General features: G+C 37.6%; 1 protein-coding gene across 1 annotated transcript in view; it reads left to right on the top strand.

The window, feature by feature from the left end:
* Window positions 1-23,196, top strand: part of DTNBP1 (dystrobrevin binding protein 1) — a 118,329-nt gene that overhangs the window by 22,965 nt on the left and 72,168 nt on the right. Inside the window, exons 5-6 of the mRNA XM_014849534.3 lie at window positions 7,086-7,218; window positions 16,462-16,594. Of these exons, the coding sequence (XP_014705020.2) occupies window positions 7,086-7,218; window positions 16,462-16,594 (266 nt within the window). The remainder of the gene's footprint in view (window positions 1-7,085; window positions 7,219-16,461; window positions 16,595-23,196) is intronic.

A 23,196-nucleotide genomic window follows, 5' to 3' on the forward strand; every position in this document is an offset into this window, starting at 1 on the left:
CCATAATCAAACTGTGGGGATTTTAATACATTATTCTTACTTGACAGAAAAAAAAGATAAAATAAGTATGGATATAGGAGATTTGACTAATGTGATTAACTAACGCAACTGCATGGACGAGTATAGTATACTGCCCCAACAAATATGTAATGCAAGTTCTTTAAAGCATACCTGGAACACATAAAAATTGATCATGTAAAAATTGGGCCTCAAAGCTGTTTTCAACAAGTTTCATATAAATGAAGTCATACAGAATATTCTCTGATCCCAGTGCAAATGAAGCTGAAAGTCAATATAGGAGAACAATTTTCAAAAATTCCATATATTTGGAAATTAAAAATATATATTATGAAAATTTTATGGTTCAAGAAAGGAAAAGATATTGAAAATTTTAAAATAGAACTAAATGATAATGATTACTATGTGTAAACTGCAGAATTTGCCAAAGTCTACTTAGAAATTTTACAAAGAAAGAAAGACTGAAAGTTAGTGAGCTAATCTAACTTAAGAATTTGGAAAGAGAGCAGAATAAACTTGGAAGGCACAATGAGAGATAAGAGAAGTAAATGAAATTGAAAATACTGTAGAAGCTAAACAAAGCCAAAAGTTCTTAGAAAATACTTATAAAATATGGTAGATAAATCTCTGGTGATGTTGATCAAGGAAAAAAAAGCACAAATAAATAATTTTAAGAATTAGAGTGTAAATACAATTATAGCAGAAAGCAAAAAGATGAGTTTATGAACAATTCTATGACAAATTTGAAAACTTAGACAAAATGGCAAAATCCTGGAAATTTTTACCAAAACCAATTCTAGAAGCAATACAAATCCTAAGTAGTCTTATAGCCACTAAAGAAATTGTATTAGTGATTAAAAAAATCTTTCCACTAAGAAAGTACCAGGTCCACAGAGTTTTATAGGAGAGTTCTGTCAAACTTTCAGTGAATCTACCATTTCAATGGTAGACAAACTCTTGTAGAGAATGAACAAAGAGGAAACAAAGCTCAGCTCATTTCATGAAGCTAGAATAACTTTAATACTGAAATGCAACAAGGAAAGTATGAGAAAGTGAAATTGCAGTCCAGTCCTGTTTGTGAATACAGATACAAAAGTTATAAGCAAAATGAAGGCATTCTCTCTCGCCTAACTTCAATAATCCATCTCCGAAAATCAGATTTTCTGTGCAAACATTCTACCAGGAGCCTATTTCTCATATTCTAAATTGAAAAAGTTATAGTATGTTAAATGTCAATCCAAAACCCTCAGCCACCTTCCTCAAATTCTGTAGTGTATGGCTGTGTTGGCAAATGAAGTCCAGCAATGAGTAAAAAACAAAATACCCGGGTTTATTCCAGGATTAAAAGATTGGTTTGTTATTAGGAAATCTTTTAAATGTGATTGACCATATTAACGTAGTAAAGGAGAAAAATAGATGATCATCAGATGCAGAAAATACATTCAATAAAATTGTCTATTCAGAGTAAACCATTTTAGCAAGTTTTTAATAGAAGATAACTTCTTTGTTCTGATATCTACCAAAACCTGCAGTATTTGACCTGCATTATGTTGTTCCCATATTCAACCATCTTGCTAAATCCTCTTGTTCCAATAATTTGTATTTGGGAGTGGGAGTTGTTTTGTGTAGATGGTAGGTTTTGTTTCTTCTCTTCCAGTCTGTACAACTTTCATTTCTTCACGTCTTTTTATACTGATAGAACCTCCAGTATAACGTTGAATGAAAGTTGTTGAAGATCTTGGTTCAAGTTTTGACTCCATCAAACTTAAATGTGAAAAGGAAAACTATACATCTTTTAGAAAATGGTAGAGGAGCTTTAAGACCTCAGGGTAGAGAAAGACTTCTTAAACAAGGCATAAAAAGCACCAACCAGAAGTAAAATTATTAATAATTTTTATCAAAGCTTCTATTCATCAAACACCACCATGAAAAAGTTAAGGGGGGCCAGCCCACTGGCGCAGCGGTTAAGTGTGCACATTCTGCTTCGGCGGCCCGGGGTTTGCCAGTTCAGATCCCCAGTGAGGACATGGTACCGCTTGGCAAGCCATGCTGTGTCAGGTGTCCCCCAGATAAAATAGAGAAAGATGGACATGGATGTTAGCTCAGGGCCAGTCTTCCTCAACAAAAAGAGGGGGATTGGCAGCAGTTAGCTCAGGGCTAATCTTCCTCAAAAAAAAAAAAGAAAGAAAAAGTGAAGCAAGTCACAAGCATTTCACAAAACAGAGGACAAGTGTTCAGAAAATACGAATAACCCCTACACACCAACAAAAAGAGGACAAAAACCCAATAGAAAAGTGAGCAAAAGATATGATCAGGCATTTTACAGAAGAAAAAATACAAGTAGCCAATAAATATGAAAACGTGTTCAGACTCAATTAGTAATTAAAGAAATACAAATTAAAACCACAAATTTATACTCATTAGATTATCAGAAATTTAAGAAGCCTTGAGTGTTCTGTGCAGATGGTCATTATTCGCAGATGACAGTTTTGTTTCTTCCTTTGGAAGAAGCATGGTGAGGAACAGCTGGAACTAGGGGGTGTAAATTGATTGGTACAATCGCATTAGGAAAGTGAGTTGGCATTGAGTGGAAGTAGAAGTTGCACATACCTTTCAGACAACAGTTCCGCTCTTAGGGATATTTTCAGACACTGCATCCCAAGCTTTCCCCTGATCATATTGGTATGGCACGCATTTCCTCTGATAATATCGTATAATAAATAGATGAGACTGCGCGAAGTCAGAGGTGGCTAGGCTCCGGAGATCTGGTTACTCCAAGCCCTGTGGCGCCTCGCTGGGAGGTGAGGAGATTAACACCTCGGACACATCTGTCACTCACTGTGAAACTTCCACGTGTGCACCAGGAGATCTGTGGGAGAATGTTTGTAGCAGGTTTCGTTGAAACTTTAGACAGTCCCAAAGTCCATCTACAGAGTAAAGTGTAGTATTATTTGTAAAGTCAAATACCATACAGCAGTGAAAATTAGTGAACTACTGTACCTATGTGTATCAACGTGGATGGAGCGCACAGTGTTCAATGGAGACTATCTTCTGTAGAGGAGCTTTAACAGAAACTATTCTTTTGATTGTAAGAAGTATTTCATAATAAAATATGTAGGAGAAAGAATTTCCTGTAAGATCGGTTGTTGGATTTATGCTATTTGGGGATCTTAAGTTTTTTCATAGTTGAGGTACTTGGTTATTTTAAGACCCGCATCTGATCAGAAGTGCTCCGTTGCTTTCCAGAAATACACTACTCAGCTTTAAAAATGAAAATTTATTTTAAAGCCCTCTGTTGTATTGTTGAGGCATAATGTAAATATTTAAAATGTGTATTTTTATTATGCATAGTGTTAAACCTGTCATGTGTTTATTTTGTCAGACTGTGCTCATGTGTCTTTGGTGGCCTTTAACCAAACAGTTTCAACCTTCTGGGCCAAACAAATATACTCAAGGGCAATTCAGTCTTGTTTGACAAATTATTTTATTTTTTTCATTTATTTGTTTATTTTTGGGTGTACATCATAATACATTTCGAATTCTGTGTAGATTACATCATGTTCACCACCGGAAAACTAATTATAGTCCATCACCTCACATGTGAGCTTAATCACCCCTTTTGCCCTCCCCCCGCCTTCCCCTATGGTAACCACCAGTCCAACCTCCAATGCTATGTGTTTGTTTGTCATTGTTTTTATCTTCTACTTATGAGTGAGATCATATGGTATCTGACTTTCTCCCTCTGACTTATTTCACTCAGCAGAATACCCTCGAGGTCCATCCATGTTGTCACAAATGGCGGGTTTCATCATTTCTTATAGCTGAGTAGTAGTCCGTCGTGTATAAATACCACATCTTCTTTATCCATTCATCCCTTGATGGGCGCCTAGGTTGCCTCCAAGTCTTGGCTATTGTGAATAATGCTGCAATGAACATAGGGGTGCAGGACAAATCATTTTATACTCATCTACTTTAAAGCTAATTTTTACTATGTAGTCTTAAAATTCAGAGCAACATCATAAAAAAAAAACAGCTATCGTCAGTGGTAGCTTTGTTGTCTAGGCTTTTTCTACGAGTCTTTTTACAAGTTCTTTGATTTTTTTTTTCTCCCTTAGCTATATATAAATGAATAAATAGTTAATAATGACTTAGGGGTTCGACTCCGAGGGCAGCTTTTTAAAGTTAGACTTCCACTGCTTGTCATTCTTGTTCTTGTGAAAAATTTGCTCGCCTTCACATTGAACTATTAAGATTCGTGTTTTGTTAACTTCACTCTCTTCACGTTCCAGCGTGGCTCTCCTCCACCTGTGGTAAAAAGTGAACTGAACTGGGTGTTGGAAATCCTAGTTTCTGCGTAAATACATTCTGACTTTGGGCAAATAACTGAGACTCTCTGTTTTTAGTTTTCTCGCCTATAAAATCGTGTATAACACCACTTACTCTGCCTACTAAATTAAGCTGTTTGGAAAGCACATGAAATAATGTGCCCCAAATGCTGGACTGTTGAGTTATACAGACAGTCAAGTTCTATTTTTAGCCATCTTGTGAATCATTGTTGTTCCCTGCTTTTTCTTCATCCTCCTAACTTCATTGTCCACCAGAAGGAATTTTGGAATGAAGCCCTCTGGGTTAGTCTTGCTACTTACACTTGATGTCCCGGTGTTATATCTGGGTTTATTCAGAATTGTTTACTTGAAGGTGGAAAAATTGGCCTTTTGGGTATAACTCATTTCTTATCATTAAGTGAAGTTTAAGTCCAGTTTTTCAGAATCCCTCTGCTGCCAGCTTTCCACTTTTCTTCTTTCTTGACACAATCCCTAGAATATTGATTAAGGGCTTAAGTGTCAAATTCCCTGGGATTGAATCTAGGGCCGCTGTGGGCCTTGGGAAAGTGACTTAACTTTGTTGTGCCTCAGTTTCTTCATCTGTAAAATGGAGATGGTAATATTGCTCACTTTACAAGGCTTCTTTGTGCTTTAAATGAGATAGACGTAAATTGCTTAGCACAGGGCTTGGCATGTAGAAAATACTTAAAATGTTTTAGTGTTATTACATAATTATTGGTAGTGATTTCTGAGAATCCACTCAACTCCCATTCTTTTAAATTAAAATGATATTTTAGTGTATTCTGATATATTCTTTCTGCATATACTTCTTATGTTCTATATTCAGAATATAATTTTTTAATTTTGTGGGAAGCTATGAACTAAACTGTAGTTAGGTTTTAATATTTAATTATATTGCATTTTGATTTTCAGTAAGAAATGGTTAATATCCAAATAGTTTATTCTAGGTTTTTCAAATTATTAGCCAGAGTAATTAACCAGAGTAATTAAGATTTAACAGACTTTTTTAAAGACATGCCCCTTACTAGGGAAAATATATTTATCCTCAAGTCAACCCTGTGGTATAGGAATTATTTTTTCTTTTGTAGAGTTTAAAAACTGAAGCTAAGAGAATTTGTGAGATCTGCTGCCAGAATATAAGCATCAAGAGGGCAGGATTTTTTTTCTGTTTTGGTCACCAGTGTGTCTCCAGTGCCCAAAACCGTGCCTGGCAAATAGTGGGTGGTCAGAGAAGTTTTTAAACTACTTTTAATGAATTTTGTGAACACAGATCCTTGTTTCAAGCCTTAGTTTCCATATTCATCACAGCTATATCTCTTAACACTGCTCAGTATTTTTTAAATTACTGTTAGGGATCTTTTAAAAACTAGTTGGCAGTAGGCATTTTTAAGTAAAAAAAATTAATGAGAAATTCAGCTTGGGTAAACCTGGTGTCGCCTCCCCAGCTCAGTTGAGGCTTGTATCTGAGATGCTGTGCTTATCTCTGCAGTGTCGCTGCCAGACCACAGGGAGCTGTGGGAGACGGGCACAGAGAGGAAACTCAGCAGCTTTCCAACCTCTTTGTCGTAGCTTAGTTCTTTTATTTCAATGTCGTGAATCCCCTAGAATATTAAAAATGTAGAAAGGAGAATAACCTAGTACCACATACAAATAATTTTACATCTTATTTTGATATTTTTATTCTTTTAAAGTTCTTTCTTGATGTTAGTGAGATTCAGTAAGACTCAATTGTATTCATGTTCCAACTCTTGAAGAGTCTTAAACTTGGGATGTGTAAATTGCCTTTTATATATATACATGTAGCTTAGCTGCAAACTCTGCTTTACATATAACATTCAAATGCATTTTCTTTTGTTATATAATGAATTTTGCAATCTTTATATTTCTTGTACAGAATGTGGGTATCGATCACAGTTCTTGCTTATCATTGGTGATGTTTTCAAAAGATGACCTCTCCTTGCTCCTTCTAAATCTTATTCTTGGCCCTTTCGCCTCCCACGATGTTAAGACTAAAACAAAATTGTCTGGGAGAAACTGATGTCTGTCATTTTCTTTACAGCCTTCGGGAAAAGTTAGAATTATTTTAGGCTAGTCTAGTATCTCACAACCCTGCTATTAGGAACCCTTTACATCTGAATTCTTTCCTTGTTAACATAAATCCTTGTCTCCTTTTTCTGGAATTGATCAGTTGCTTCAATAATTCCTTCATATCCAGATACCCTTTACCTTTATGCAAAGTGTCCCTTTTTAAATGTAAATTGAATCATAGTGTATTCTAAATGCATCAGGGAACTTTTCTGTTAAAAGAATTCCTTTTGTAAAGCAAGCAATTACCTGTTAATTTTATTTTGGGTTGTTTTTGTTTTCTTTTCAATTGTTAGTGGTAGTTTTTGTTTTATTTTTTTCTAGATTTGAATTTTCAAATACATGGTTTACTTAAAAATAGGGTATACTTAGAAGTGATTTCTAAGGTCATTTCTGAACTTTCTCTTCTCTGGGTTAAGATGCACTGAGACAAGCAGTAATTTGAGGGTTTCTGCGCTGATAAGTTGGTTCTTTTCTAAGAAAGAAAACAACTTCAGTCGTCTTTAGAGTGTCCTGTTGTCTGCACTCAGCACAGGGGTTTTTAAAGATAACATTGACTAACTCTCATTGTGCTGCCTATAATTTCTTTGTGCCTAAAATCTGGTTTTGCTTTACCCTTGCCCTTCGGGATTGCAGCTGGTGGACAGCGAGGTGGTTATGCTTTCAGCACACTGGGAGAAGAAGAGGACGAGCCTCATCGAGTTACAGGAGCAGCTGCAGCAGCTTCCAGGTTTAATAGCGGATTTAGAAGCCATGACAGCAAATCTGAGTAAGTTTTATGTTTGTATCTGTACAGTACTTTTAGGAATGAAAATAACTTGGAAAGAACTTGGTATAATGTCAGAGCTTTCTAAGAATGTATTAAATTCTTGGTTAACAGGATTTTTTTTGGAAAGCAGTGAGTTCTAGTTAATTTCATATTCTGATTAACAGATGAGACAGAAAAGGATGTACAGTGTACAAATGGTTTCTAAAATATACCACTAACTTTTTAGGCCTCAGTTTGGCTCAGGAAACATAATTATAATTTTGTTGATTCTTAAAGTGACTCAGGATTGTCTTTGTGACATTAGATCTCTGTTTAAAAGTAAGAACGTAGCAAGTAAAAGGGATTAGAGTGACTGTCCTCACTGTAGGATATACTCTGGAAGTTGTTGCTTTTCTTTCTCTCTCTCTTTTTTTTTTAATAAATAAAAGTATGCTTGCCAGGTTGCAATTTCTTATCCTTGGTTTTTTTTTTTTAAAGATTGGCACCTGGGCTAGCATCTGTTGCCAATCTTCTTTTTTCTTCTCCCCAGAGCCCCCCCAGTACATAGTTGTATATTCTAGTTGTAGGTCCTTCTGGTTGTGCTGTTGCTTTTAAAATTAGGTCTGTTTAGAACTTCAAGTCTTGAAATATGCTTTTTTTCTCTTTAAACTGGTGAGAGATCAAACAACTCGAGTTAAATGAGAGTAGCTGTTTGGCTAAATTTATACCTTGTGGAAGTTGATATTTATTTGCATTGGATTGAAATATGCTGATATTCTTTATTTCTTGTGTTTATATTCAGAAAATTAGCTTTTATTTTTTTTGTGTGTTTGTTTTTTGTTTTGTTTTGTTTTGAAGATTTTATTTTTCCTTTTTCTCCCCAAAGCCCCCCGGGTACACAGTTCTATGTTTTTTTTGTTTTAGTTGTGGGTCCTTCTAGTTGTGGCATGTGGGATGCTGCTTCAGCGTGGCTTGATGAGTGGTGCCATGTCTGCGCCCAGGATCTGAACCAGCGAAACCCTGGGCCACTGCAGTGGAGCGTACAAACTTAACCACTCGGCCATGGGGCCAGCCCCAGCTTTTATGTTTGACAGTGCAACATCTTAAGATAATCCTGTGGCTTACTGTTTTCTGACCAACTTAAGATCTTAGTGAAATGAGAAGTATGAGCTGTCTACACAGGAGATACACTTCTTGAGCTAATTACCTTGTCCAGTCTCATGAGTAAGAAATTCCTGTTTTTCAATATTACCTTTTTCCAAGCAAAACACAACTGGTTTACAAAGCAAATAATTAGCAAATCATAAAACAGTTTTTTTGTGTGAATGAAATTACCGGCATGATATTCGGAATGCTGTTGCTGATAACAATAGTTAATATTCATAGCACCTACTATACGTCAGAGACTGTTGAGTGCTTTACAGACGTTATCTTTAATCCTCATAAGAACCCTGCAAAAGTGGCTTTTATTATTCCACTTTACAGATGAGGAAAGTAGGGCTTGGAGAGGTTGTGACTTGCTCAGGGTCATGCAATTAATAAGATGTGGGCCCAGGATCCCAGGCCAGTGATGTCGTCCTCAGTGAGCGATGAAGCAGGTAGGATGCCAGCCGTCAATAGGCCTCGTGAACCGTAATCGTAATGCCCTGGCTGGGACAAACATTTGCTGATGTTGGTGCTTTATTTCTGAAGGCAGGGCATGGAAAAGAGACTCTGGGTCTTAGGAGAAATGTAAGATAGCTATGGTTGTCCTCTGCATTTTTTCCCTTTTGCTGTTATAGGAATCATCCTTCTCAAGCCTTTGATAACTAACTGATAGAAAGAGCCTCCAAGATATTTGGAATTTTCTTTTTAGCGAGTTTCTTTTAGCTTATCTTCCTGCATCTCTTTGAATTGCGTGCTTCTCATTGGTTGTATATTTCTTTGCAGAGATGTTCTCTTTTGATAACCTCCTCTCTTTTTTATTTCTAGCTGAGAGTAAATTCTGTTTATAGATGTTCTTTGTTTGATACCACCCTGCTGATTAAATGCATTTTGCTATAATCACTTTCGTAGTTAATTTTGCTTAGGAAATGCAGTTTATATGTCTTTCTTAAAGTAATAAATTTATTTTCTTATTATAAAATAAATATATTTATTTCTTAAATATGTATTTTAGAATTGTAAATAGAATAAAATAGAATTGAGAATATTTTCACTGTCATTTAGGATTCTAATATCCAGAAAAAGGTTTGATATTTAATGATGGATGACCTTCCTCTCTAGAAACTGCATTTCGGCTTCTTAAACGAGGGGAGCAGGCCACTCCGAATGCTCATTTGAATTCTCTGTCTTTACTAATCTGAGAAAATCAACTGCTAAAGGCAAATTAAAGCGAAAGGATTCTCTGAAATATTATTCTGGACAGGCAGTCACTTCCAGATAATTTGAATCATATTTTTTTTCTAGTCTGTGTCTGATCTATGTTGAACTCTTTTTGGAGAGTTAATTCAGTTTGTTTAGAAGATACCTCGAAAATCTAGACGGTTGGCTTTTGTATTTATTGCCAGTCTGAATTACCATTAGCATTTGAAATATGTGCTACCTTTGTGTTTTAGTCGATTGCTGTTAATTGCCTGACATTTATGCTTAGTAATGAATGACTAGCTGTAGGAGATGGCAAGTCAGAACTGGAATTCCAGAGGCCTAGTGTTTGTTGGCCTAGAATGAACTCAGAGAGGTGTTTTGAAATTGTGAGACTTTTAGATAAGTAGCTCAGGCTTCTTGGAATCAGTGCTGACATTACTTACAGTAGGAAAATATTTTGAAGCCAGATTTGGTGGAGTAGGTTGTAAAAACATATATCCATATCATTAATGTATTTTCTGAATTCATGTTAGTAAGTTTATGCATCATTCTAGCTATTAGAGCAGTTAGTGTTTTAAAGGTTTTATTTTTCCTTTTTCTCCCCAGAGCCCCCGGTACGTAGTTGTGTATCTTTAGTTGTGGGTCCTTCCAGTTGTGGCATATGGGACGCTGCCTCAGCACGACCCGATGAGTGGTGCCATGTCCGTGCCCAGGATCTGAACCAGCGAAACCCTGGGCTGCTGAAGCAGAGCGCGCGAACTTAACCACACAGCCACGGGGTCGGCCCCAGAGCACTTAGTGTTTTAAATGTTTGCTCACATACTAGATTTTTAAATTTTTTTGGTAGCCTCAGAATAGCTCTTCTCTTGACCTAAATTCTTTGGTATAATATTACAAGGTTTAAGTAGTCAAGTAGTAATAAAAGATAAAAATAACAGGAGAAACTAGTAACTGACCTACATTTAGTCACAGGCTTCCCCTAACTTCTTTGAACTTTTTACCCTTTCCCTGTGGGATCTGGTACTGTCTGCAGTCAGTCCCTCTTTTTTCCAGGCTTCTTCACTCTTATAGTTTTGCTTTGCTCTCTAGAGGATCTTCCCTTATTAAAGAGTAAAGGATTTATATGATGTGAACAATTTGGACCTTTGATGATGCTTTTAGCTGCGTTATCCTATTGCTTAAAGATGACTCCTGATTACTTGATCCCTCAGGAATTAAGTAAGAATAGATAATCCATTCATGTTGGTTTTTGTTTAATGGGGTGTGATCCATCCAGATTACAAAAGCCAGTTTAATAGGTAATTACTGGTAAGACTTGTCATTTAAAAAAGAAATGCTAAAGATGTGCTGAGACCTGGCAAACAAGAGCTATGGACTGACTCTGAGATCTGGGTTTGGATCCCAATTCCACAACTTCCTGCCTATGAGGCCGCCTGCGGGTCCTTCACTGCTCCAAGCTTTAGTTCTTCATCTGCACAATGAGGGGGAGAGTGCCTGCCTCACAGGGAGTTTGGAGGGCCGAATGGGATGGCAGCCGTGAAGCTCTCAGCACAGTGCCTGGTACATCTGCTGTGGGCCATGTACTCTGTGTGGGCTCTGGGGCTGCAGCAGCCAATAAGACCCGGTACCTGCCATCAGGATGCTCACGTTCCAGCGGGAGCCTCTCTAACCTTTACAGGTTTACAAAACTACTGTTCTTTGACAGAAGGGTTTGGATGGATGTTATGCAATTTAGCTTTTACTGTACGGCAAAATAGTTGAGGATGTAAAACCACAGCATGAAATGTGGTGAGACGAGGAGTGTAGTATTCCGTGCATTGAAAGACGGTATGTAAGGATAAAGCAGAATGTTGTCATCCAGATTCTATACACTTTCTCATTGGGTGTAATAACCACAGCATGCCTTAGGTCGTAAAACTCATACAGTGTTTGGAAAGTATTTGTTGAATTCTCTTGAACGTCCACTAGAGGGTAGTCTAATCCTGTTCCTTTATTGAAGTTTAAAATGTCAAGGGCTTGTCTGAATTTTCGCTTAGTTTATTTTATATGACCTACTTTAACAAGACTGTTAGCTTCATCTAGAACTGAAGATTCTGTTACTTCGTAGATAACAAAGTGCTATAAGAGAATGACAGCCATATACTGGGTTTGCAGCTCTCTTATGATCTGACCTAGCCTGATGCATTATTGTTTTGCTTTCTTGTGAACGCAATTTGAGAGTGTATCCAGCAGGGAGACTGTCACAGCTGTCAGTGTTTCTTGAACTAGATTATTTTATTGTCCAGGTCACTTTCTGAGATTAGACCCTTGAAGAGTCATGTTAACTCTCCGTAGACACCTTTTAGTGTACTATGCAGACCTCATTTGTTCCATAATGGCTTTGGCAAGTTAATGCACTTCTTAAAGTTCCTTATTATCATACCATCATTACCGTATTACCTTATGACAAAAGAGTAGCGTAAGCATTTGAAGAATGCTGCGGTCTTTTAGTACCTGGCCTCTCTGACCTATGGGTTTGCAGTCAAAGATTTCTTTGTTCCTTGAGGCTAATTATTTTTGTTAGAGAAGTACTTAGTAAGTGTGAAATTATTAATTTTAGTGTGCCACTCCATCTTTCATCTGTCAGTGGCTACACTACAGATAATATGTATTTGAAACAAATGGCACAAAGGAAAATTCCAAACAGAATCCCTCTTCCTCTGGGACCGTCTTTTCACAAAGATTTGTGAAGCTCTTTCCTGCACAGCTGTCAGGCGTTCCCAAATGGCTTTTCACAGTGAAATTCCACCTATCTTTTCCACTGATCACTAAATGAGACATATGTTGTTGTTACAGTGAGCAAAATGGTGAGATTTGAGCTTCTTGTAAAGGTATATTTGTGTCCATGGAGGCATGCTAGTGTTTTATGTACATGCATTCTAAGTTTGGTTACCAAATTTACTCAGAGACACAACTCGTTTTGGAGCAGGAAATGAGCAGGTCATAATGAGGAAGTTAGATTTCTGCCCATTAAAATTCAATATAAAATATTCAGAATACACATATATAATCTTATAGTTATTATTTAAAGAGGTTTTTTAGGTTTTATAATATAAAAGGAAGAAAATTTATTTTTGTCAATACAATTCTTTTGTATTTTATTACTGATTTCATGCCTGTTGAGTTAAAATGGGGGTAAAAATTTAAAATGGAAAATTTCCATTTATTCTCCTGCTTTAACTCACTGATAATGGGGCCTGGTTTGACACACTAAAAACAAAGTACCATTGTGTTGTTTAATGTTTTCTAAGTTCTCTGCCCTTTTTAAATTTATTCTTTTACAAAATTTAGCATGATCTCCTAATACATAAATCAGATGAACATGAATCATAGATTTGCTGTCTTTGATGTTATTTTACGTTTCCGGGAGAGAGACTCATTCTATCACCAGAAATCATTCTTAAGTGAATTCTACAGACTAGGTATTAGGGGATACAAAGATGCAAAAATACAGTCCTTACCCTTAAGACCCTTACTGATTCCTGAGAAAGATGAGAGTGCAAGTAGTTGTGTAAAGTCAGTCAGGATATAAGTCCTGTGTCAGGTCAAAGGCCTGTGGAAGCACAGAAGAGGAGGTGAGTTCTGAGGGCTGCAGGCGGAGAGTGCTGACCTGAGCCTGAAAAGGGAGCTCGGGGTTGGGCGGTGGAGGCAAGAGGAGACCTCTCGGGACAAGCCGAGGCAGGGAGGCAGGAGCAGGCGGGACTCTCGGAGTATTGAGTGCTCCTGAAGGAACACAGTGGTAAGATTGGGAAAGTAGCTTGTGGCCAGGGGCGACAGGCCCCAGAATGCTAGGTTAAGGAGTTAAACTAGACTCCTAAAGTACTCGGAGGGCTTTGAAACTTTTTAAAGGGAAGAACATAAATATGAATTTGGCGGTAGCAATAGAATGACCACTGACTCTCCCTAGCATTTTAAATCTAGATTTGCCATTCAGCACAGAACGTGATGCTGTTGGCCTGTTCAAAAGGATGTATGGTGTGTTTCTTTGTCATTAGTAGGTCCAGCTTGCTACTAAACTATTCATATGTTTTCATCAGGCCCCCATTTTATTAACTGAAGGGTGAGCTAGGGCAGCAAGTTCAGTTTGTACCTAGAACAGAATTTCCCTCCATGAGAAATTAATTGGCCTGCTGAGGGATCAAGTTCGTTCAAGTTCCTGGCCTCATTAGCTCTGCAGTCAACCAACAGAGCTGGACTCTAAATGGAAATTGCCATCTGTCCTAATAAAAATAAAAAAGGTAAAAAGAACATACATGTTTCCAAATATAGAGTAATTATTGACCCCATTACATGTTTTCTTTTTAGAAAAATCATTTGAAATTTAATCCCCCTCACTTATGAGGAATCTTAAGTCTAAGAATGTAGCCTTGACTAACATTTACAGGTAAGTAAGTTTGCCAGAAAAAAATGAAAATTTTATTAACATTTTGGTCTGTTAGATCCATAGGTGTTGTTTACAACATGATCATTGCTGGTCTACACAATTATTGGTTTTAAATGACTTTTACAAAACTTAGCTAAGCTTTACAAAATTTTTTCACTGCATTTTTATAGTCGGTCAATTATTTACTTACTGCCAGGTGCTAAGTTAGCTACTTTACCTACTTTGCCTCAGTGAACCCCTTTGACGGCTTTGCAAGAGGTGTATCGTTAGCCCTCTTTTCTCTGGTGAAGTACCTCATCGCCTCTCGTCTCATCGGTGAGGGGCTGCACTGGGTTTCAAGCTCGTGCCTCGAAGCCCTGGTCTTCACCAGTCCCCCATATGCTAAAGGTACCATGCTTGATACTGAAGGAAGCAAGTAGCTTAGAGTTAACTGGATTCCATATTAAATTTAATTATTCTGGTTCTTATCACTAATCAAAGTGAAATAGCCTTTTAAATAATCCTGTTAGCTATGATCATCTTTTAAGACCCTGTCAAACTAATTTTGTAACAGAATGAGCTGAATCTTGCTTCTTCAGGGCCAATAGTACTAGCTGCCAGGCTAAGTCTCCCAGTGGTTTTTCCATTTAATATAATAACAAAAAATACTTTAAATAGGAACTAGTATAATAACATCATTTTGCCTGTTTTCCCCTGCATAAACTCCTAATGTATCTTTTATGACATTATTAAAAATCTTAGATATAATTTTTCATTGATCAAAATTTAGATTTTACAAATTGTTTCAGGTTAGGCTTTCCATAATCACATATAGTAGCTGTTTTATGTGGCCCCTAAAGAAAGATTCAAAACCTTCATGAACTGCATTATTACCAGCCTTTTCCAGACTTACCAGTGGTTTACAGTGATATAGCAATATGATAAAAGTCACAACCAAAAATGTTTTTGAAGAGGAGTGCTAAACAACTTGTCATCACATTTTTGCTTTTCAGTAAAATTTTATTTTCCCCCGAAACCCATGTCTTTAAGCCCTAGGCCCTACCAAATAGAAGAGGGAGTTTTTATAAGCATAGACACTTAGTAGAGTTAAATTTTAGGATTTTAGAAAAATGTGAATGCTTCTGGATTTAATAGATCTTTAGATGAAAAAAAGATTAATTAAAAACAGGCCAAAATTTGCGTCTTAATAAACCTAAAAGTGCAAGTTGAAATTCGAGGAGTTTGTTCCTAACCTAGATGCTCCAAAAGCTAATTTAGAAAGTTATATGAAAATCCAGTGGATAAACGAAGGAATTAGACACCCCGTAATTGCATTGTGGCTGTTTACTTGAAAGCAAAGCTGCACGGCCAGCCTGCTCCTTCTCTGCTGCCCCTTCCCCGTTGGATGGGTGTGACTTCCAGACTTGGGAGTCAGAGCTCTGGCTGAGCCTCTCCCTCATTCATGTTAGGTGCCACTCCTTGAGTTCCCACCGCACCTCATGCCCAGCTCTGTCAGGTTGTGTTATCGTTGAAATATGCCTGCCCTCTAGGTGAGGCTCTTTGAGCACAAGGACTGTCTTGCTCATCTTTGTATTCCAGTGTCTGGCACATGTGGTGAGTGTTCAGTACATGGCTATGAGGCTGTTTGAGTTCTAAAACCTTTGACCTCTAAAACTTTTCCGTTGTCTGAGAAAACAACCAATCCTCGCCCCTACAACTGTGAAGTCTTGGTTTACTTAGTACCCTCTCAGTCAGAAATGATTGCAGTGTAAGAGGTACTCAGTGCGGATTCCTGATGGCCCATGTCTAGCTGGGTGACCTTGGGCAAGACACTGAATTAATTTCTGCAGGCTTTGGTCTTGAATCTTAAATGAAGGATTTGACTAGATGATCTCCATGTTCCAAAAAAGCTGCCGAGCTCTGTGGCCTCCAGGCAACGTAGAGTAGTGGAAGACCAGTAGACGAGTGAACAGAGCTCAGTCTCTGCCCACCAACCACTGACTAGCCCGGTGACCTGTGCTTACGAGTATTTGTACATCTCTCCAGTGCCTTGAAGATTTATGTATATGGTGTGCTGAGGCAAAACAAATGCTAAAGTCACTTGAAATCTCAAATATTAAATTATGTTCAGTATAATTTGTGTTAATTATCTTTTGTTGTGTTCTCATTATTTGAAAATTGACTATTCATGTGTGGTATATGGGATCATTAGGCTATTGCATTAGATTAATCAGAATATTCTGTTTCCTCGTCATCTGGTTAATAAAGTATTTTGGGAAGTTCCATCTTGAAAATGTTTGAAATATAAAGATATACTCAAGTTAATTTGAAGTATGTTTTAATGTTGGTCAGTATATTTTATTTTGTGTCAAGAAAGTTTAGTAAAGAATATTAAATAACTGCAAAACAGTCTTAACAGTTTAAGCTTTTAAGTTTTGGACACTTTTTCTTTTCTCCATGATCAAGGATTCTGATTTTTGACGTTTGTTTGTTCTTCTGACCTTCTATACTTTCAGCTCATTTAGAGGCTAGTTTTGAGGAGGTAGAAAACCACCTGCTGAATCTGGAGGATTTGTGTGGACAGTGTGACTTAGAAAGATACAAACACATGCAGTGCCAACACCTGGAAAATTACAAGAAAAATAAGAGGTGAGTTTGAAAAATTGGCCATAATATTCATTCTCAATCTCAAAGTTTTCCACAGTACTTTACATGCTATTCTTTATAAGTTTGGACTGATAAAAAGACAAGTGTTTTGAAATGTAAAGCTCATTAATAAGCTTTCCAAAACATAATTTCTTTTGGTACCATTATCTGTTTCCATTTTATGGAGATGAGTTCAGAAAAGGTAAGGATAGGATGAAAGATGGAGGGGAGCAGAGCAACGGGCCGAGATTTCCAGAAAGCAAGAGCCCTGACTTTGTTTTCTCCACGTGGCAGACGCCTGAGCTGCTGCTTTCCATTTCTTTCTTTTCTCCTTTATTACCAGAGCAGAAGGAAGAGGAACCTGAGCCCAGGCTCTGGAAAGGGGCTTGATGGGTTTGAATCTCAGCGTTGTCACATACTGGCTGTGAGACCTTAGGCAAGTTATTTAATCTCCATTAGTCTCAACGTCTCCAGCCTACAGTGAGGATAACAATGTACCCACCTCGCAGAGTGGTTGTGAGGATTAAATGAGATAATCGTTAGCAAATGCAATGAGTGCTCTCTAAGTATTAGTTATAATAATGATTGTCATCATTAGGCTGGCCTGAACTGGAAATGAAAGAAAAGTCTAAGGGTAGCAGCTTGCTCAACTAGCTATGGCATCCGAACCTGTACAATGACATCCTGAGCAGAATTGGGAGGTACAGGGTGGGTCCCTCTGAAGTCCGTAGTGGAGAGGTCCACGGTAGCTGGTCAGAGTGCCTGAGATTGAGTATCGTCTGTGCTGGGCAGAGCAGGAAGTGAAGGGGGCTTGACAGATGGAAGAAAACAGAGACAGGGAATTGGAGTCTGGCTGAGGCTGAAGAGCAGATTTGGTGGGAGAGAGAGAGGATAGGTTGGGCAGAGTATGCTATTGATTTTAAGATCATTGATAAATTGAGTAGGCTGGGTCTAGGATGTGGCAGTAGGAGGAGTGGGTTGCTGTTATGGACAGGAAGTGCTAGTCACTGGCATACAGGAGATTAAAAAAAAGTGAAGCTAATGTACAGATATTCTGGATTATTACACTGGTGTTAAAGTTTTCTAGAATAGTGCCAAGGGTGGGTAGAGATGAAAACTGAGTATTCTGAAATTCTCAGTCAGGTCCATGTGTCCTTAAGGGATGGGTCTTAAATGCTAATAAGCTGTAAGAATCACCTAGAGAGAGTGTTTAAAATGCCGACCCCTGGATTCCATGATCAGAAAGTCCAATTCCAATGGTACTGCTTTAGACAAGTATTGTAGGTGATTCTGATAGGGGTGATTCAGGGATCAGCTTTTGAGAGATGGGTGGGGGTGAGGATTGGGTCATGTACAGGCTCTAAATGGAAGCACTTCAAAAGAGTTCCCAGGGGGCCTTGGATAAAATTGTTTACAAAAGTTTGTAAGTGTATGACTTTTTCTGGAGATCCTTTCATTTCATTTGACCATAAGGTTACAGGTGGGTATATTGGCAGCATTAAGAATGGCATCCTGGGGTCTGACCTGGTGGTGCAGCAGTTGAGTTTGCACCTTCTGCTTTCGTGGCCCAGGGTTCACCGGTTCGGATCCCGAGTGTGGACCTACGCACCGCTTGTCAAGCCATGCTGTGGCAGGTGTCCCACATAAAATAGAGGAAGATGGGCACGGGTATTAGCTTGGGGCCAGTCTTCCTCAGTGGAAGGAGAGGAGGATTGGCAGCAGATGTTAGCTCAGGGCTAAGCTGCCTCAAAAAAAGAATGGCAGCCTTGTTAGAGGAGGGACTGTTGAATGAGTGGGCGAGCATCAGCACCCAGGGGATTCCAGACAGATGTGTGGGGCATGGGAAAGAAAGAACTTTCTCTCAAGAAGAAGGTAGCAGAGTTAGAGATGGCTAGGCTGGTCCATAATTTTAAATGAAAAAGTAGAGAAACATTCTGTTGTGAAGATGTTAATTATGTGACTGTGTTTATTTATAATACAACAAGAGTTTCAAAGATCATCGTAGGAAGGCTTAGAATTTTGAAAGGAAATTTTTGCAGGAAGTTAGACAGCTTGGGTACAGGTCGTCTGACCCTAGAAGTTACATGGCTTCCTCATCTGTAAAATGGGGATAATAATAGGACCTTAGACAGTTGTTTTAAGGATTCAATTAGTAAGTACTTAGAGTAGTGCTCAGCACATAGTGAGTGCTATGTCAGGTAGCCAGCACTGGCTGACTTGTATTATTACTTGTACAACTCTTAATAGATGAATATTCCATATTTTTAATACAAGTTATGTTTTTTAGCTAGTTGAACACAAGAATTATATGAATATTGTGGTTTTTCTATCCATATATGTTGAAATTTGATTATTTGAAACATATCTGATAACTAAATTTCGGGTTTTCATAAGTCAACATGATTAGATAGCAAAGAAAGTAATAAAATTTAGAACTATGAAATTTTATTTGTCATTCTTTTCTTCACTCTCACCCAATGACTTAGATATAGTTTAATTAATGCATTATAATTTACATGTTATAAGATGAAAATTAATGTTTGGAAAACAGCATCACCTGCAATTTAAGTAAAAGCCTAAATGTACTGAACAAGTCTTACTATATTCCACATAATTGAAATGACAAGAGTATTTGTCCTTTTAGAGGTAGAATTGTGTAGCAGAAAGAGCACTGTCCTCAGAGTCAGAAGACCCAAGTCCTGGCTTCGTTGGTTCCTAACTCTGTGCTCATGGTTAAGCCATTCACTTTCCTTTCTACCTTATCCTGTTGTAAAGTTTTGTTTGGTCTAGAACCTTCTTGACTAGCAGTGAAAGACTTCTAAAAGATTGCGTCATTTTAATAAGCTTAGATATGATAAACAGATTTGTTGATAAGTGCCTGTTACTCTGAAATATATAAGAAAAAATAATGTGCCAGTTAAGGACTACCAGTTGATAATAAGTAGCTTGAAATCTATAGGTAAAATAAGGGTAAATATGTCATACTCTAATAGGCCAAATTTTTAAAAATTATAAAATTTACTTTCTGTTTCTCAAGGACAGCAGGAAATTAATGTAAAATGTCATAACAGTTTATAAAGCTAAATTTTGGTGAGAAATTTCAAAGGTGGGAAATTTAAATTAACCTGTACTTTGATTGACTTTCCAAGACTTTGTCTGAAAAAAAATTATGTCTATGTAGATATTAATTTGTTAATACTTATTTCTAGCATCTTTATGAAATATTTATTAATAAATGCCAAAGAATTTTGCATCTAATTATCTAGTAAGATGTTAGACTTGTGACTTAAATTGAAGTCATATGTTTATCCTGAAATGAATACTACTGGTTTAATTCAAAATTAACAGAAATACCATTTGTTTTGGTTATTGTGAAAAGTCCTTGAAGACGTAAGCTTGAATTTCTCCTCTGCCACTTGCTACCTTTATGACCTTTTGCAAATTACCTATCTTTGGCTTACTTATCTGTAAAATAGAGATAATGATACTGTCTTGCAGGGTTATAGAAGATAAGCGACAATTTTTTTTTTAATGGACCAAATAAAAGCAGGCCCATTTGGCTCACAGAATCACTGGTAATTCTCAATTCTAGTTAACTCGCCTTTCTAAATACAAATAATGGAAATACCAAATATGAAACATTGCTTAATACTGTTTATAAACTATAATCTTTCTGAAACTCTTAACCTATTTTATTCAGCATATAGAAGGATGAAGTATCTTTTTCAAAGAAATCTTTTGGACGTCATTTATTTAGCCAAGCTGCGCACATCCCCACGTGTGTATATCCATATAGATGGCTGATTAAGAGTTGGTTGTAGTATAAGTAATTTGTTTGGGTTGACAACACTGAGAAAGTAGAGCAGTTTTATTCAGTTGTATGTAGTTTGATCAAAAACTGTGTTTTAAATAATAGATCATGTAGAACATTTATTATTCAGAGATGTTTTATTTACACTTTAAGCTCTTTCTTGGTTCCTTCTGTTCAGTTGTGAGGTATCAAAACTAGGAATATGATGAAGGCTAGTTTGTAATGACTCCAAAATAGTTTTGATTGATACAGAGCTTCCATTTAACACAATGAATTGAACACAGTCACTTATCTTCACTGAAACTCTACTAAAATGATAATAAAGAACTTTTTTGAACTTAAAATTCAGAAGAACAAAATGTCTAGAAGAGGAAATGTGATCAACGTTTTGGCAGACAGAAGGTGGGGGTTGAGTGGGAGCTGACTCAGCAGAGCAGAGGAGGCTGAAGCCTGAGCTGAGCCTCAAGGGCCTGTGGAGGGGAGCTCAGACGTGAAGCACGCTAGCGTGTCCCACAGAACCCTAGGAAGGCTCACGAATTGAATGCACCAGGACCCTTAAAAGGCAAGGCATGTTGAAAGTACAGATATGGATAAGTTAGACTCCCTGATCCTCTGCTCAACCACATGATTGCCCCACCCCTAGCTCATTAAGCGACATTGGGCTGTCCCCGAGAGGCTCCAGACCGGAAGAGTCCAGACACATTTGAGAGCAGTAGAGCTACTGCTGTATTGGAAACAGGGGTTGAGTGAAACAGTGAGGCCCTCTCAGCCTCTTTCATCACTGGCTGCCAGAACTCTGGCAACCAGACTTATATCTCCTGGGCAGAATATTGGAGGCTTCATCTGAGAAACTGACCAGCCCAGGAGGAAGGACCTGCAGGGGTGGACGTTGGGGAGTTCTCTGAGGGAACAGCCCTCTCATGATGAGCCCCACTCGTCTAGACGTGTCTTCTCACTCACCTTCTGGTGCCCCACTCTCAAATATGAATGGACAGCTGAGGAATAATATCCAATTGAGGAAAGCTTCTAAAATGAAAGGGAACAAAATAAATAGAAAATAAACTAATAAATTTTTAAAAACCCACAGAGGAATGAGAGACTATGAGGGAAGCAGAAGAAAACTTAAACACAAAAAGTAATTATAGCCTCAGATATGAGGCCATCTGGTAAAAGACCATTTTGCCTTTATGAGACATGAACAGGATACTATAGAGAAGGAATAGAGAACAAGAAAGAGCTCTTTGAAATAAAATATATGATAGCCGTAGAAAACTTCAACTGAGGCACTGGAAGATAATGTTAAGCTTCTGTGTAAGAGAACAAAAGGACTGAGAAAAGCTAAGAATGTTAAGAAAATTAGAGAATTAATTCATAAGTCCCATATCTGACTGCTAGGAAGGAGATTCAGAAAGAAAGGAGAGAGAAAAAGAAGAGACAAATTTATGAAAGAAATAATACAAGAAAATTGTTTAGGACTGAAGAATACGAATGAGTTTGAAAGGTACAAACTTGTACAAAGTGCTTGGCAAATTGAATGGAAAAAGATCCATTGTCAATACATATTTTTGTAAATTTCACTACCCTAGGAATAACGATCATAAAAGCATTCAGAAAGGTCTTATGTTAAAGATCAGAATTCAAAGGAGCTTCAACTTTTCAGCAGCAACACTGGAAGTAGAAAATGATATTTACTTTAGCAAAATTTTCATCGTGTGAGAAAAGAGCCATTTCCAGGCATACAAGGGCTCAAGTTTAGCTCGCGGGCACACTTTATCAAGAAACTGCCGGGGGATGTGCTCTACAAACAAGGGAGTAACCCAGGAAGAAGGAAGATCACACCAGGAGAGAGGTGAAGTGCTCTGAGAGGATCCATCCAATCCAGAGAAACAGAGGGAGTTCCCAGGAGGAGTTTCCGCAGGGCTGGAGGGCCGGCCAGACTGAGGCAGGAAGACCTGCTGGAGGATTCCAAGGGTGGTGTCTTTACGGGGAAATAAAATGAAGCTAGTCGATTGTCTGATATGCTAGACCATATTAAGAGGAGTTTTATAAGCTCTATAGAGAGTTTGATGATGAATTAGTGATAAGTATGTTTTTAAAAACTAAGCAAACATGGCAACTGTTAACACTAAGGGAAAACACAGTTTTAGAAGAAGGACACTACATGGCACAATTATAAAGAGTGTTTTTGTAACTTTGTGATAAACATAGAATGTGGATTTGAGCCAGAATTGTGGTATAACTTATTGGGAAGATGGGGGAGAGGAAGCATGTTTGTATTGAGAGGTAGGAGGGGTTTAAGAAAGCTAATCCTCATCTTCCACTGCAGGAAATCAGTAAGTAATATTTAAAATAGAAAAAAAAGGAATAAATATTAGTATTGGCATATTATTTAGAAATAACGGAGGTAGATACCAGAAGAAATAGCTGAAAGAATTGAATGTGGCTGCTTGTGAAAAGCAGGATAGAAAGGTTCGGAGAGAGCTGGGGCAAGGAACCAATCTTCTTCCTCGTAAACAAACTCTTGTGGGTACTATTTGACTTAAGGAATGTACATGTACTATTTTGATAAATGTAAAAATTGAATTCAAAAATTTTTTATCTGAGCTGCAGCATTCCCTGAAGTGTTTTACATGGAATACTAGACCGAGAAGATAGCCACTGATGAAACAGTCCAGGATCAATTAAGTTCCAGAAACACTTTATCCTGTATTTGCCTCATGGAGCTTTGCAGTACCTGTCAATATATTAAGGGTTCTGAGAATTCCTATAGTAAAGAAATTTGTTTGATTCGGCA

Source organism: Equus asinus, chromosome 8 (assembly GCF_041296235.1).
Source record: "Equus asinus isolate D_3611 breed Donkey chromosome 8, EquAss-T2T_v2, whole genome shotgun sequence".
NCBI classification, from domain to species: Eukaryota; Metazoa; Chordata; class Mammalia; order Perissodactyla; family Equidae; genus Equus; species Equus asinus.